The sequence below is a fragment of the Phoenix dactylifera genome, chromosome 13 (genome assembly GCF_051530095.1).
Source record: "Phoenix dactylifera cultivar Ajwa chromosome 13, Ajwa_hap1_PhDact_Kaust_v1.1, whole genome shotgun sequence".
NCBI lineage: Eukaryota > Viridiplantae > Streptophyta > Magnoliopsida > Arecales > Arecaceae > Phoenix > Phoenix dactylifera.
The window spans coordinates 389552-401898 of record NC_143202.1 but is presented as its reverse complement, the minus strand read 5'-3'; the positions used below and the strand labels follow the sequence as shown (position 1 = coordinate 401898).

The 12347-nt window shown below is 39.3% G+C and overlaps 1 protein-coding gene across 1 annotated transcript; it reads left to right on the top strand.

The window, feature by feature from the left end:
* Positions 1-391: 391 nt before the first annotated feature.
* On the top strand, positions 392-12038 carry LOC103697545 (wall-associated receptor kinase carboxy-terminal protein). Its single transcript, XM_088709686.2, has 5 exons — positions 392-1784; positions 1861-1944; positions 10758-10790; positions 10908-10925; positions 11011-12038. Exons 1-5 carry the CDS (start codon positions 1124-1126, stop codon positions 11133-11135), a joined length of 921 nt encoding a protein of 306 aa, XP_088565812.2. The 5' UTR covers positions 392-1123; the 3' UTR covers positions 11136-12038.
* The last annotated feature ends 309 nt before the right edge of the window (positions 12039-12347 follow it).

Genomic DNA, 12347 nt, shown 5'->3' with positions numbered 1-12347 from the left:
AATAATCGTTTTTGTAATTGAATAGGCTGTTGAACAGTTGAGGAATGTCCAATTGTCAGGCTCGCCTTCCAGGCCGTAACTGTAGAAGCGGAAAGGCGAGTTGGAAACATCAAGGTTCAAGAGGATGGATGCAGGGCAGAATTTTAATTCAAGACGGAGCATCTGTCCAGCATAATCGATGTGTGCTATAGGAAAAACTCCGGATGATGGAAGCTTGATGATAGTGTCATTACCCTGGCAAGCCAGCTCGAATCCTGGATAGCCACAGTACTCTGGGTGGTCACTTCTCGGAAACGGGAATCTGATTTCGTGGCTGTTCGGACAGCATCTTGAAGTCGGACAATCATCTTTGCTAGCTCCAATATCCAAAAAGAAGAAGAAGAGAATAGTACAGAGGGCACCTAAGCTACCCATCCTTCTTCACACGTACAAAGATTGCAACGGTAGCAAGTTGTGGCCTCCTTACAATCATAAATAACTCCCAATCAGGCGTCCCATAGCCCTTTGCGGTGAACAGGGCATAATATGCACTCTTTCAGCCTCCAAGGCTTTTCCATGAACAGAGTGATCACTTCAATCAATTCCTTGCTGCTGAATAGTCACAGGTAAGAAGACAACGCAGGAAGAAACTGATCTAAGCTATGAGGTCAAGCTCATCCTAATCATGGAAATGATTGCTCACGCGCAAGGAGCTCGAACAAAATACTGACCGTACGATTTTTTCCACGCGAAATTTCCAGCTGAGTTTCCGTCTTTGCTTTCTGCCAAACAAAATCAATCCATCCAGTCGGCTAATAATACATCCAAACAGAAATACAAGAAGGGAGGAAAAAAATGCAAGACTGCCTCAGTGACTTCAACATCACCTTGGAATCAAATCAGCCGGGAGGAAGCTTCCTGAGTCAAACATGCATTAATTTCTTGTGGAACATTAGGCAGCACTTCAGTGTAGGAATCAGATAAGCCGAGAGGATGCTTGATGAATTTTCTTGTGGAAAATTAGGCAGCACTTCCTTGATGAACTTTTGGGGGGACGAACTTGCAATCGGCATTTCCTGTCCCAAGTCCCGAGTACAATATTTACCCAAATCCACCGCTCTTTGGAGCCTTATCGCCTCCATCCATGGACCCGAGACGGCTGGCCTCCATTATAGCCATCTTGCTGTTAACGCATACCATCGCCTCCGGAGAGGACTGCCGGCCTTCTTCTTGCGGAGATCTCCGGAACATAAGCTACCCCTTTCGCCTGACCACCGATCCTTCCACCTGCGGCGATCCCCAGTACCAACTCACCTGTGATCAGAACCGAGCCGTCTTGGAGCTGTATTCGACCAAGTACTACGTGGAGGAGATCTCCTACGAGGACCAGGTGGCCCGCGTCGTCCTCGCCGACCTCTCCCGGCAGTCTCTACCCTTCTTGCGTCCGAGCAAATTCAAGTATGGAGATCCCTTCGACATGAACCGAAGCAGCAACAGCGTCGCGTTCGTAACTTGCCCCGCATCATCGGTGGACGATCCTTCGTTACATGTCCCCGTCGCTTCTTGTGTCGATAACTCTTCCTCCTCCAAAGAGTACTTGTATGCGCTGGCGGGGGATGCGACGGTGGCAGATCTTCGGAAGAGCTGCGCTACCGCAGGGACGGTGCCTGTGGCGGGCATGCTTCGGAATCGTACGCAGGCCGCGGTTCAAGACGTTTTGCTAAGAGGATTTTACATATCGTGGAAGGTCCCCATGCTGTGTCGTGACTGCGTGGCTAAAGGGCAGCAATGTTCGGATTATGAATGTGGTCTTCTTTCACCAACTTCTTCTCCTTCAATCCCCCTCAGAATTTTATCTGACAGAAGTGTCGTACTATACAGGTCCCCGCTTTTACGTTTACGGGCAGAGGGCGCACCGGCACTGTTATGATGAATGCACAAATCATCCGTTCGGATCCGCCTTCTGTGAGTTCCTAATAACCTTCCACCAACGTTATCACAATAACTCCTTGATCCAATTTAAATTTTATAGATTTTGCATTAAAATTTTGCATTAAAAAAATATTTAGTTGTTGAAAGAAAGAAGAGATTTTTTTTTTATTTTAAAGGATCTTTGATGATTTTGATCTTACAATTACATATGGAAGCAGAGAAAATCTAAATGCCTCTCGAACTATTTTTTTCATTTTTACCGTAATTCAAAAAGATTATCAGACTTGCTGTCCATCACTTTAGCCATTATAAGTAGGACTCGGAGTAGATCACTTTGGCCATTATGGATAGGGTTGAACAGTGCCCAAGATCAAAATCCGCGACATTAGAAAGTCAAATCGGGCGCCAAACTTCTAGAGCTCATAATTTGGTCATATGACATCCGATTAAAATAATCTTTTTTTAAAAAAATTGGGTAACTTTTCGAAATCTACAACTTTGGGCCAATACTTTTGTAAACTGGGTTAAATTCTATCGTTTGGGCTCTAAAATAGGCTGGTCAAATAGAAAGTTTTTTTTTTTTCGAAAAAAACTTTGATCAGGTGTTTAACCAAAAACAAATTAGGCGAAGCGGCAAAACATAAAGTTAATGTAGGAGTTGAGATCTACATTCTGTAAAATTTATTTTTAATGATTATTTCTATTAGTCATATTTATTTTTAAAATTTAGTCCTATTTGATCTAGGAAAGGAATCTGATCTGTATTGTGCAAAAGCGGACCTCACTACTATTATAGATAGAGAGCATATACCTTCTTTTATAGTGTGTGGATCATCAATGTAAGAAAAGGTGATGTAAACTCTACTTTCGTAATTTTTCGTCTTTTTCTAAATTTTTTTTTAAGATATTTGAGTTGGGCAAGTTGAGGAAATTATTTCTTCTCTTTGATTGGATAAAGTTGGTATCAAAGTAAGATAAGGTAGTAGAAGTCTAAGTTACTCCTACTCCTAAGATAGAAACTACGGTCAACTAAAATATGATAAAATGCATTGATTTGATTGTCGATGATCCATAAATTATAATTTTCACTTATTTATACTAACAAACATTAAATGCATACTTTGACAGTTGCCACTATGTCTGGCCTCCACTTTTGACAGTTTTGATAGCTGACGCCGGTTATCCTCTACTATGCACAATTGTCGGCATAGTTTTTTTGCAACTGTCTTGCCATTATTTATCTCTTCTTGGTTTGGACTTATTTGGATGCTCACATTAGTTATGTTTCTTCACTCCATCCTACAATATGATCTTCTGCACTTTGTGAATGTCTTGAAGACCGATTCAATCACTTTGGCCTACTCCCACTAGCCATTTTCCTTGCATTATGATTTATTATGGCCAAGTGTTGAGCTTTTGGCCTACCTATCAATACCATGGTTGAACTCATCCTCTTCGGTCTATGCCATAGGTAAGATTTCTTATGGTCGGACTCTTTCCAACCCAGCAAGGGTCATGTGATTTTCATTTATCTTTACTTCATCTTATCCTATCCATGTGGTGCTTACTCACGGCTTCTAGCTTAGTTGTCGAGATATGGTGTAAACACCACCTCTCACATCATAGGTAGTGTGAAGTTGGGTATCATTGCTCATAATAGATACTTATGCTTGTTATTGTATGCCACATGGGCCACTATTCCCATGCATGGTAGATAGTTTGACCACTCCTCCTGTGCATGGGTAGTTGTAGCCATTAGTCGACCTTTCATCACAAATTGAAGCATTTACATAAAAGAATTCTTTGTGGACAAGCGGTAAGGCCCCCCATGTGGCGCACCCTCAGACCAATAGAAGGGGATTTCGAACTACCAACCATCATCCCTAGACTCCACTCCATACGGATTCATCATAGATCATCATACATCGATAATTCTCGCACCCTTGGATGTATACCATATTCACTCAGTTTGCATTGACCGGACTTAAACATAATGTTGCCACTAGAGTATCAGCCTATTGATTGAAGCTGGTCTAGATGTGGTGTAAGAAATAGCATCCTTCCAATGAGATCTGAATGTATCAACTGTAGTAGCCAAGAAGATCTTGTTTTGGTCTCTTAAAGGATAGCTTGTGCATCTTTCCTTGGATGTACACCATATTCACTCAGTCTGCACTGACCGGACTTAACATAAATGTTGCTACTGGAGTATCAGCCTCTTGATGGCAGTTGGTCTAGATGTGGTGTAAGAAATAGCATCCTTCCAATGAGATCTGAATGTATCAACTATAGTAGCCAAGAAGATCTTGTTCCGGTCTCTTAAAGGATAGCTTGTGCATCTTTCCTTATTGGCATTCAGTGCAAGTTAATGCTAGTATTCACTTTGATTCTAGGAAGTCTATCAACTAGTCCTTTACTCTGCATGTCTTGAAGTCTGTCATAATTTGCATAAGTACATCTAGCATACCGCAAATCAGTTGTGCTATGTCTTACTTAATAGTCTGAACTACATAAGAATTACCAGCAGATATAATATAAATTTTGTTAATTTTTTTATCTTGAGTAATAAGTTTTTCAGAAGCTAACATTAACATAAATCTCAATAGTAATAGGCCCAAATAAAATGGATACCTTTTATCCACGATTTGTGAGACAAAAATCAAATTTTTATTCATACCAGGCATGCAATATATATTATATATAGAAATAGAAGAACCGGTAGATGGTATGAGAGATAAGTCACTAATATTTTTAATAAGATAAAGTGAATCATCAGTTGTAGCAATAGCATTAGAACCAGTATAATCATGTAGAGAATCCAATATCTCTCTATGGCTAGCAAAGTAATTAGAACGTTTAGAATCAATAATCCAATCATGAGAAGAATTAATGTTTGACCTGGTTATTAAGGCAATTGGCATCAACGATGGAAGTAGTGAGAGCCTAGTTATCAATACCCTTCTCTCCCTGATACCTTGAAGTATAGAGTGCCATTTAGACTATTAGAGTGTCACCTTGCAATCTTCAATTTCATGACCAAATTTTTAACATCTATTATAATTTTCCTCGAATTTATTATTTTTCTTCTAATTAAAATTTTTTGGCCTTCTTAGATTCTTCAACTAACCTTTTTTTTCTGAATTTTTAAATTTATTATTCCATTTCTTAATTTTAACTTTACTATCAAAAAATAAGATTTTCTTTTTAGGGGATATAGTCCAATTACATATTTAAGTATTAAGCACTTCTTGATTAATAGGTAGATTTTCCAATTCTGCCAGCTCATCTAGAGATAGAAAGTATATAAGCACCATACTCTTTATTCATACCATGAATCAATAGTATATGCCATTTATTTCCACCATAGTAAGAAATTTCATCAAGCATGCCAAACTCATCAAATAATTTTTTTATTTAAGAAAATATTGGGAGATCTTAAGATTATCTTGTTTGAGAGCACCAATCTTATTCTCCAAAAATTGAAGCCGAGCATCATTAGACTTTAAGTGGATGGCTCCGAGAATATCTCATGCCCTCTTAAGATCCTCTATGTCTTGAATATGCTGATGATTATTTTCATCCATATTGATTTGAAGAATATGCCTAACCTTATTACCTTTATCATCAACACTTTCCTTACTTCTTCATTATCCAGAGTTTCTAGTGGCATCACTATATCTGTCCCATCAATGATCTTTCATAAGTTTTATTTGATCAAGTAAGACTTGATGCAGAACATCCAATAGCCATAGTTAACATTGTTCAATTTTCTTATTCAATTAAGAGAGATGGTGTTTACACCACATATAGATTGTTTATACCCTATTTCAACAATCTAGCTGGTGATCACGAGCACATGCCATGTGGATCAAGTTAAATAGAATAAGAATGCATAAAGGTTACGTGACCCTTACTAAACTAGATAGAGTTCAGCTATAAATCACCCTAAATATGGAGGAGTAGGCTGAAGAGATAGAATTTGGCCATGATGGGGATGGGTAGGCCGAAAGATTGGAACCTGGCCATGATTAACCACGATGCACCGATACAAGTCACAAGCCGAAGGACATTAAATAGTGATGTGATTCGTGGTTACCCTACGCATGAGATCATGGGAGTGAACCTTCGAAACTGTTGAGGATCATTGCGATCTGGGTAGTTACAGGGATCAATGATTGTGTTCGGTTATTCTATTTCTTAGTATAAAGAAATGTAATTATTCTTTATTAAGAACTTTTGAACAATCCAACTTATCAATGCATCTTATTTTATTTTAGCTTATTTTACTAATAGATTTCTACCTTAAGAGTAGTGTTAACTTAGAGTTTTACTATCGTAGCCTAGACTCCGCCTCTATGCAGATCCAAATACATCTTCTTCGAACAGTAGTGTGATAGTGGCAAAGTTCTTGAAGGTCAAGAGATCTAGACCAATGCTACTCGTATCCTCTTTTTGATCACCATCTTTTTGATTGCTCTAATGCTGGTGGCATGCCTATACACATATCTATCCAACTATTAGACTTGTCCTACAACTTCTCTGGCAAGTTAGCTGGGAAACAAGTTTATTTGACACACTCGGAGGACGGAAAATAAATAAATGATAGTAGCATCAGCCATGATGATTTACCTATTGAATCATAAGAATAAGAGTCCACATGCTTGCACTAGCACACTCATATTGAATTGCGAGATGTACTTCAACTATGCTGATCTACACTCATAAATCACCGATCTCAAAGTTTATGGCTCTGATAATATGTAGAATAGGATATCTTTCAATGCAAATCAAATTCAAAGAAGCCACCCAAAAGCAAAAAATTATTCAAAAAGTTTGTATGCCGACAACCAAACTTGGTTCTCTCTTACACAAAAAAAGCCATCCAAAAGCAAAAGCCACCACACTCTAAGATCCCTCACTATCATTAAGTAAAACCCACATTCTCATATGTTCCACTTTCACTAAAAGATGGAAATACTGCTATCTCCCACTAAAAGATAAACTAAAAGACAAACTCAGTGTAATTAGCATAGACCAATACTAAAAGACAAAAAAATATTTTATTTTATTTTATTAATAAGTTGGAGTTGTGATGATTCCTACAAGAAGCCCCTCTTCTCTACTCTCTTCGTATAAAACAAAGAAACAAAAATTATAAATACATAATAATTTGAAGGTGATTTTGTCAAATTCATTATAAAGAAAATTATACTCCTAGTTTCTCTATTTCCTCTTCTACTTCTCCCTTTTGTTCCAAACTTTTAGGGTTTTGATCTTGAACCTAGAATTGATAAAAGGCAATGGTGAGAGGACTGCGGCTAGTACTTATCTATCTTTCTCACTCTTTTTTTCTCTCTTTATCTGTATATAAAAATGAGTAGCCTTGCTCTTGTGGTCTCTCTTTTTTCTACAACTAATTTTCTTTTTTCTTTAAATCCTAAACATAATTTTGTATGTGCTCATACACTAATTGGAAAAAGGAGGAGAACCAAAATAATCCTAATAAGCAATTATCTATTTGTGCATGTGATTTCATCTGCTAACCATAGCGCAATTACTTACTAAAGAAAAAATTGTTATACTACATATTTGTACAATATTAAAAAGATCAAACTTTTCAATAAAAAGAGAAAAAAATAATAAGGCAAACTAAAATTGGATTTATCAATTTCCTATCAATTTTGGTGTGCACTAACTTCAACTTATTCATAAAGTCTTAATACCCCCATTCTTAAAAAATTCACACACTATCTCATAAATGTCAATCGCATCTGAAAAAAGCTTTTTGAATGATACATTCAAAAAAAGTTTTCACGAAACCCATGATAAAATAAATGTAAGCATGCGAATTAGCTATTCTCTCTGCATGTTTATGTTTTGGTGACGAAACTCTCTAGTTGCATCTTTGTTTCTGTGCATCATTTTAAACTAGAGAAATGTATATGATGTGTATGAGTCAAAATAGTGAGATGGAGCAAAAGAAAAGGAAAGAAAAATGAGAAGAGTAGCATTGGCTGAGGTTCGAGACTGTTGTGGTTGAAATCTGTCCTGAGGGTGACCACGCCGGAGGAGTCGGAGGAGCCGCCGGGTGGGCCGAAGAAAGGACAACACCTCCCATATGCCGGCGTACATGCACAAAGCCTCACCGGTGGATTCTAGTGAGGGCCCTCCGATGCTTAAGTTAGAGCGGATCTTAGTTGGTCCAAAAAAGGTCCCAAGCATTACCTGATGTGGGCTATTTATAGTCCTCGCAGAGGTACCCAGGTGGCGGAGGTATGGCCCGTCCTCATCATGGGAGGAGATGGCTTTAGCCAAGTAGCGTGCAGTCAGGGCTTGCTTGAGGCACACGGTCTAGATCGTTCTTGTGAACGGCATGGCATCGACAGACGTGGCAGGGTATGACTCTTGACAGGCATGGCAGGGTATGGCCCTTGATGGGAGTATCATGATGTGGCTAGGTACGGTGGCGGGGCCGAGGTTGGCTCCGGCCTCTGGTGGAGGTTGGTCTAGCTCTTGGTGGGGCTGAGGTCGACCTGGCTCTTGGCTGGGCCGAGGTCTGCCTGCTCAGCGCTGAGGTCTGTTTGGCTGAAATTGGGTGGTCCCACGCTGAGGTAGGACGATCCATTTTGCCTCCCATCATTTGCCCTCCGACTTACGAGTCCGAGTCGCCTTTTGGCTCGGGCGAAGAAAGTAGCCGAGCTATCGATCATCCTGTACTGTAGCCCGATGCTCATGAAGATGTATGCACCGAGCATAGTACACTTCTTGTATTTTTGGGGGTGGCTTCAGGCTGAGCTTCTTGAGCCGAGCTTGGGTGGTTCAAATTGCCACGTCATTCCAAGCAAAAATGGCTGTAGGAGCTCTTCAATGCATTGCGTGCGCGCTCCCTTTCGAGGCGTTGCTTGGTGGAATGCAAAGGGCCAATCATTAAGGGCCCGTCGGTGCGCCTGGTGGAGAGCGAAGGGTCAATCATCAAGGCCCCATCCTCCAAGGTGGCCAATCATCAATGCCCTGTTATCCGAGGCGGCCATCATAATCACTTTGCCTTTAATATCGCGATCCGGGAGGATTCGTTGGGGGAGCGTCTGAGTCTGCCACGCGGCAAGATCCAGCTACTCGGCTGCCCAGGTTAGCCGATCTGAGCCATTGGGTAGGCTATATGAAGCCTTAGAGAGGCTCTAGGGCCCTCATTTGATTTTCCTTGCTTCCACCCTTCTTTCCGGCCGCCATCGTTGCTCTTGAGCTTTCTTGGAGCTTTCCAGAGTATTTCGAGGCGGATTCCCTCCTTTCTTCGATTGTCTTCTCCGGTGAAGTCTCGGGTAGGTGTTCTTTGTCTTCTCAGTCGCTCGGAGAGCTGTCCTCCTTTTTCTTTTTTCTTTGATATTCTGTGAGTAAGGCGATAGGGTCGCTCACAAGAGCCTTTGTGCTTGGCGCAGGTTCATCCCAAGCCCGGGCTTCTTCAAATGTGGAGGAGGCATAAGAATAGTGTGTATTTCATTTTAGTTCATTTATTGGCATATCATAGCTTGATGATATATAAAATATAATTAATAAATATAATCTTTTTTTTAGCATATTTTGTTGGGATATGAAATGAGTACAAGATAGTAGAGACTAGAATATGACATGTGCTATAATGCGGGCGTTTCAATCTAAATAAGTATTTATTTATTTATGCATGTAATTTTTGCCAACAAGCCATCATGTAATTGTAAAATCGTCCCCCCCCCTCCCCCACACACACACTATAATAAAAGAGCATTTTTTTCATAGGAAAGAAAAAAAAAACAAATTAGGACTATCTATCTATCAACTCTCTTTCAAATATCATTCAATATAATTGTACTAACATCAACTTATCCATATAGTTCTAAATTTCAACATTTGTACCTCCATTCTTAAAAAAAATATCACATATTATCTCATAAATGTAAGTTGCATCTAAAAAAAAGCTTTTCGAAGGATATGCATAAAAGAAGTTTTTATGCATCTCAAAATAAAATCTAAACTGACAAATTAGTTACTCTTTTCATGTTTATATTTAGGTTGCAGAACTCTGTAATTATATCTCTGTTTCTTTGCCTCATTTTGCACTAGTGATTTGCATATACAATGCATGTGAATCAAAATGGAGAGATAGAGTAAAAGAAAAGAATTAAAAATGAGAAGAAAAGTAGCATTAGCGGAGGTCCACGAGTATGGAGAAAATTCAGAAACTTTTGAAATAATTAGTATCAGGTAGGTGCAAAGCACATGTTTGTGAAGGAAAAAAAAAGCAAAAATATCATTATATCAAGTTCCACGGCCTACCTTAAGAAGTTATTGAAAGTTGTGTAGCATTTTATTAATTATTTTAAAGGTGGAGTTAAAAAACGACAAAGTTCTATACCAAAATGTGCAATACACACGGTCTTAGAGAGGGAACTAAAAGAAAAAAAATTTAAAAGAAAAAAGTGAAAATATTATAGACTATGATATGGATATGGTGTGAAGAGTTGCATAGTACTTTAGTAATTATCATTAAGGAGGAGTCCTATTTGTAAAAGTTTCTAGTGCAATAGTAGAGATAAGGATTGCATATATTTAATTTTAGTGCTTTCATCCAGAAATCATTAGCTTGATGAGCAATAAAATATTGTTAATTAATATAAAATATTATTTTTGAGCGAAAAGACTCACCCAATATTTTATTGAGGTATGAATGAGTAAAAGAAGGTCCAAAGACCGAAGAGGGATAAGCAGGCCTAGCCCTTCAAGGTTCATTGGAATCAAACATTTGCGAAGGAACATATATGGTTCAAAATGTTGAAAACATTTATTGAAATATTTGTTTTGGTCTCATGCAGGTTTCTTCGAACTATTAACGTTCATTATACTAGGTAAGACCTTTGGAAATCATTTTTACTGAATGACAATATTTTTTTATTTCTCAACAAGACTGACGTTCTTCAACTGCTTGGGTTATTTTTTTGATATATTGGCGGATGCTGTAAAAGAGATCCTTGTCGTGGAAGGTACAGTTGGTTGTTTATCTTGCAACTACTAGTGACCTTGTTGCTATGTTCATCTGAAAATCTCTTAATGTCTCTCTTTGCATAGGAGTTGTTATCATACCAGGACGAACAATCATTGGGATATCATGCTTGATGGTCTACCTTGTGTACAAATTACGAAGGAAGCCTAGATCAATGGACAGCAGAATCGAAGATTTCTTGAATGACTAAAGGAATTCCATGCCCATCCGGTACTCTTATCGGCATATCAAGAAGATGACCAATCAATTTAAAGAAAAATTGGGCCAAGGAGGTTATGGTTCTGTGTTCAAGGGAAAGCTTACGACGAGCCGTCCAGTGGCAATTAAGATTTTAGAGAAGGCCAAAGGAAATGGGCAGGATTTTATCAATGAAGTGTCTACCATTGGAAGGATTCATCACACCAATGTGGTGCAACTCATTGATTTTTGCTTTGATGGTTCAAACAGAGCTTTAGTTTATGAATTCATGTCCAATGGATCACTAGATAAGTATATATATTCCCAAGAAGGGAAGGCTGAGGCTTTGAGTTGGGAGAAGATGCAGGATATAGCACTCGGAATAGCACGAGGGATTGAATATCTTCATCGAGGTTGTGACATGCAAATTTTATATTTTGATATCAAGCCTCACAACATCCTTTGGATGACAAATTCAACCCCAAGATATCTACGAGTGCAAATGGGTCGGGTCGGATCAGGTCCGGAGTGACCCCGATCCGATTCGGTTTTTTGTTCGGATCCTAATTTTGGACCAAGACCCAATCTGGTTGAAGATCGGATCGAATCGGATCGGATTCGAGTCGGCTTCGGATCGGTCCGGATCCGAATCGGATTGGGTTCGGGTTCGAATCGGATCCCATTTTTTTGTGCTTTTGGGGGGAGAATTTGGGCAAATCTAATTTGGTCATATCATAATTATGAGGTGCTGGGCGACCCATGACTTGAAAGACTTGCAATTGACCTCCAGTCAGAACGAAGGGCCCGTGACGTGCTAACTAAGTCGGTCTACAAGCCAAATTTCATACCACACTATTTTTTATCCATATGACTGGTTATACGGAACTTGGTGTCTTCCAGCTCCCCTGTCACGAGGGCAAAAAAAAATCCCAGACCTTCTTCCAAAATCCAATTCCATCGCAGAAAACTGGCACATGACCCATATTCAGTTCAGCGTCCCCTCACTTTCTCTCTTCAAAAGTTAAAGGAAACAAAAACCAAAAAACAGAAGGGAAAAAAAAAAAACCAGCTACCGAGGCACCACAGGTATCAACAGTGTAATAGATGGAGAGAGAATCCTGACGGGCCGAGGTTCCATTGGCTCCTATGAACCTATGTGCCTGTTGCTATCCTTCCTACTCCCCTTAGAGTTTTTCCCCTTTCTCTCCCTCTCTCTCTCTCTCTC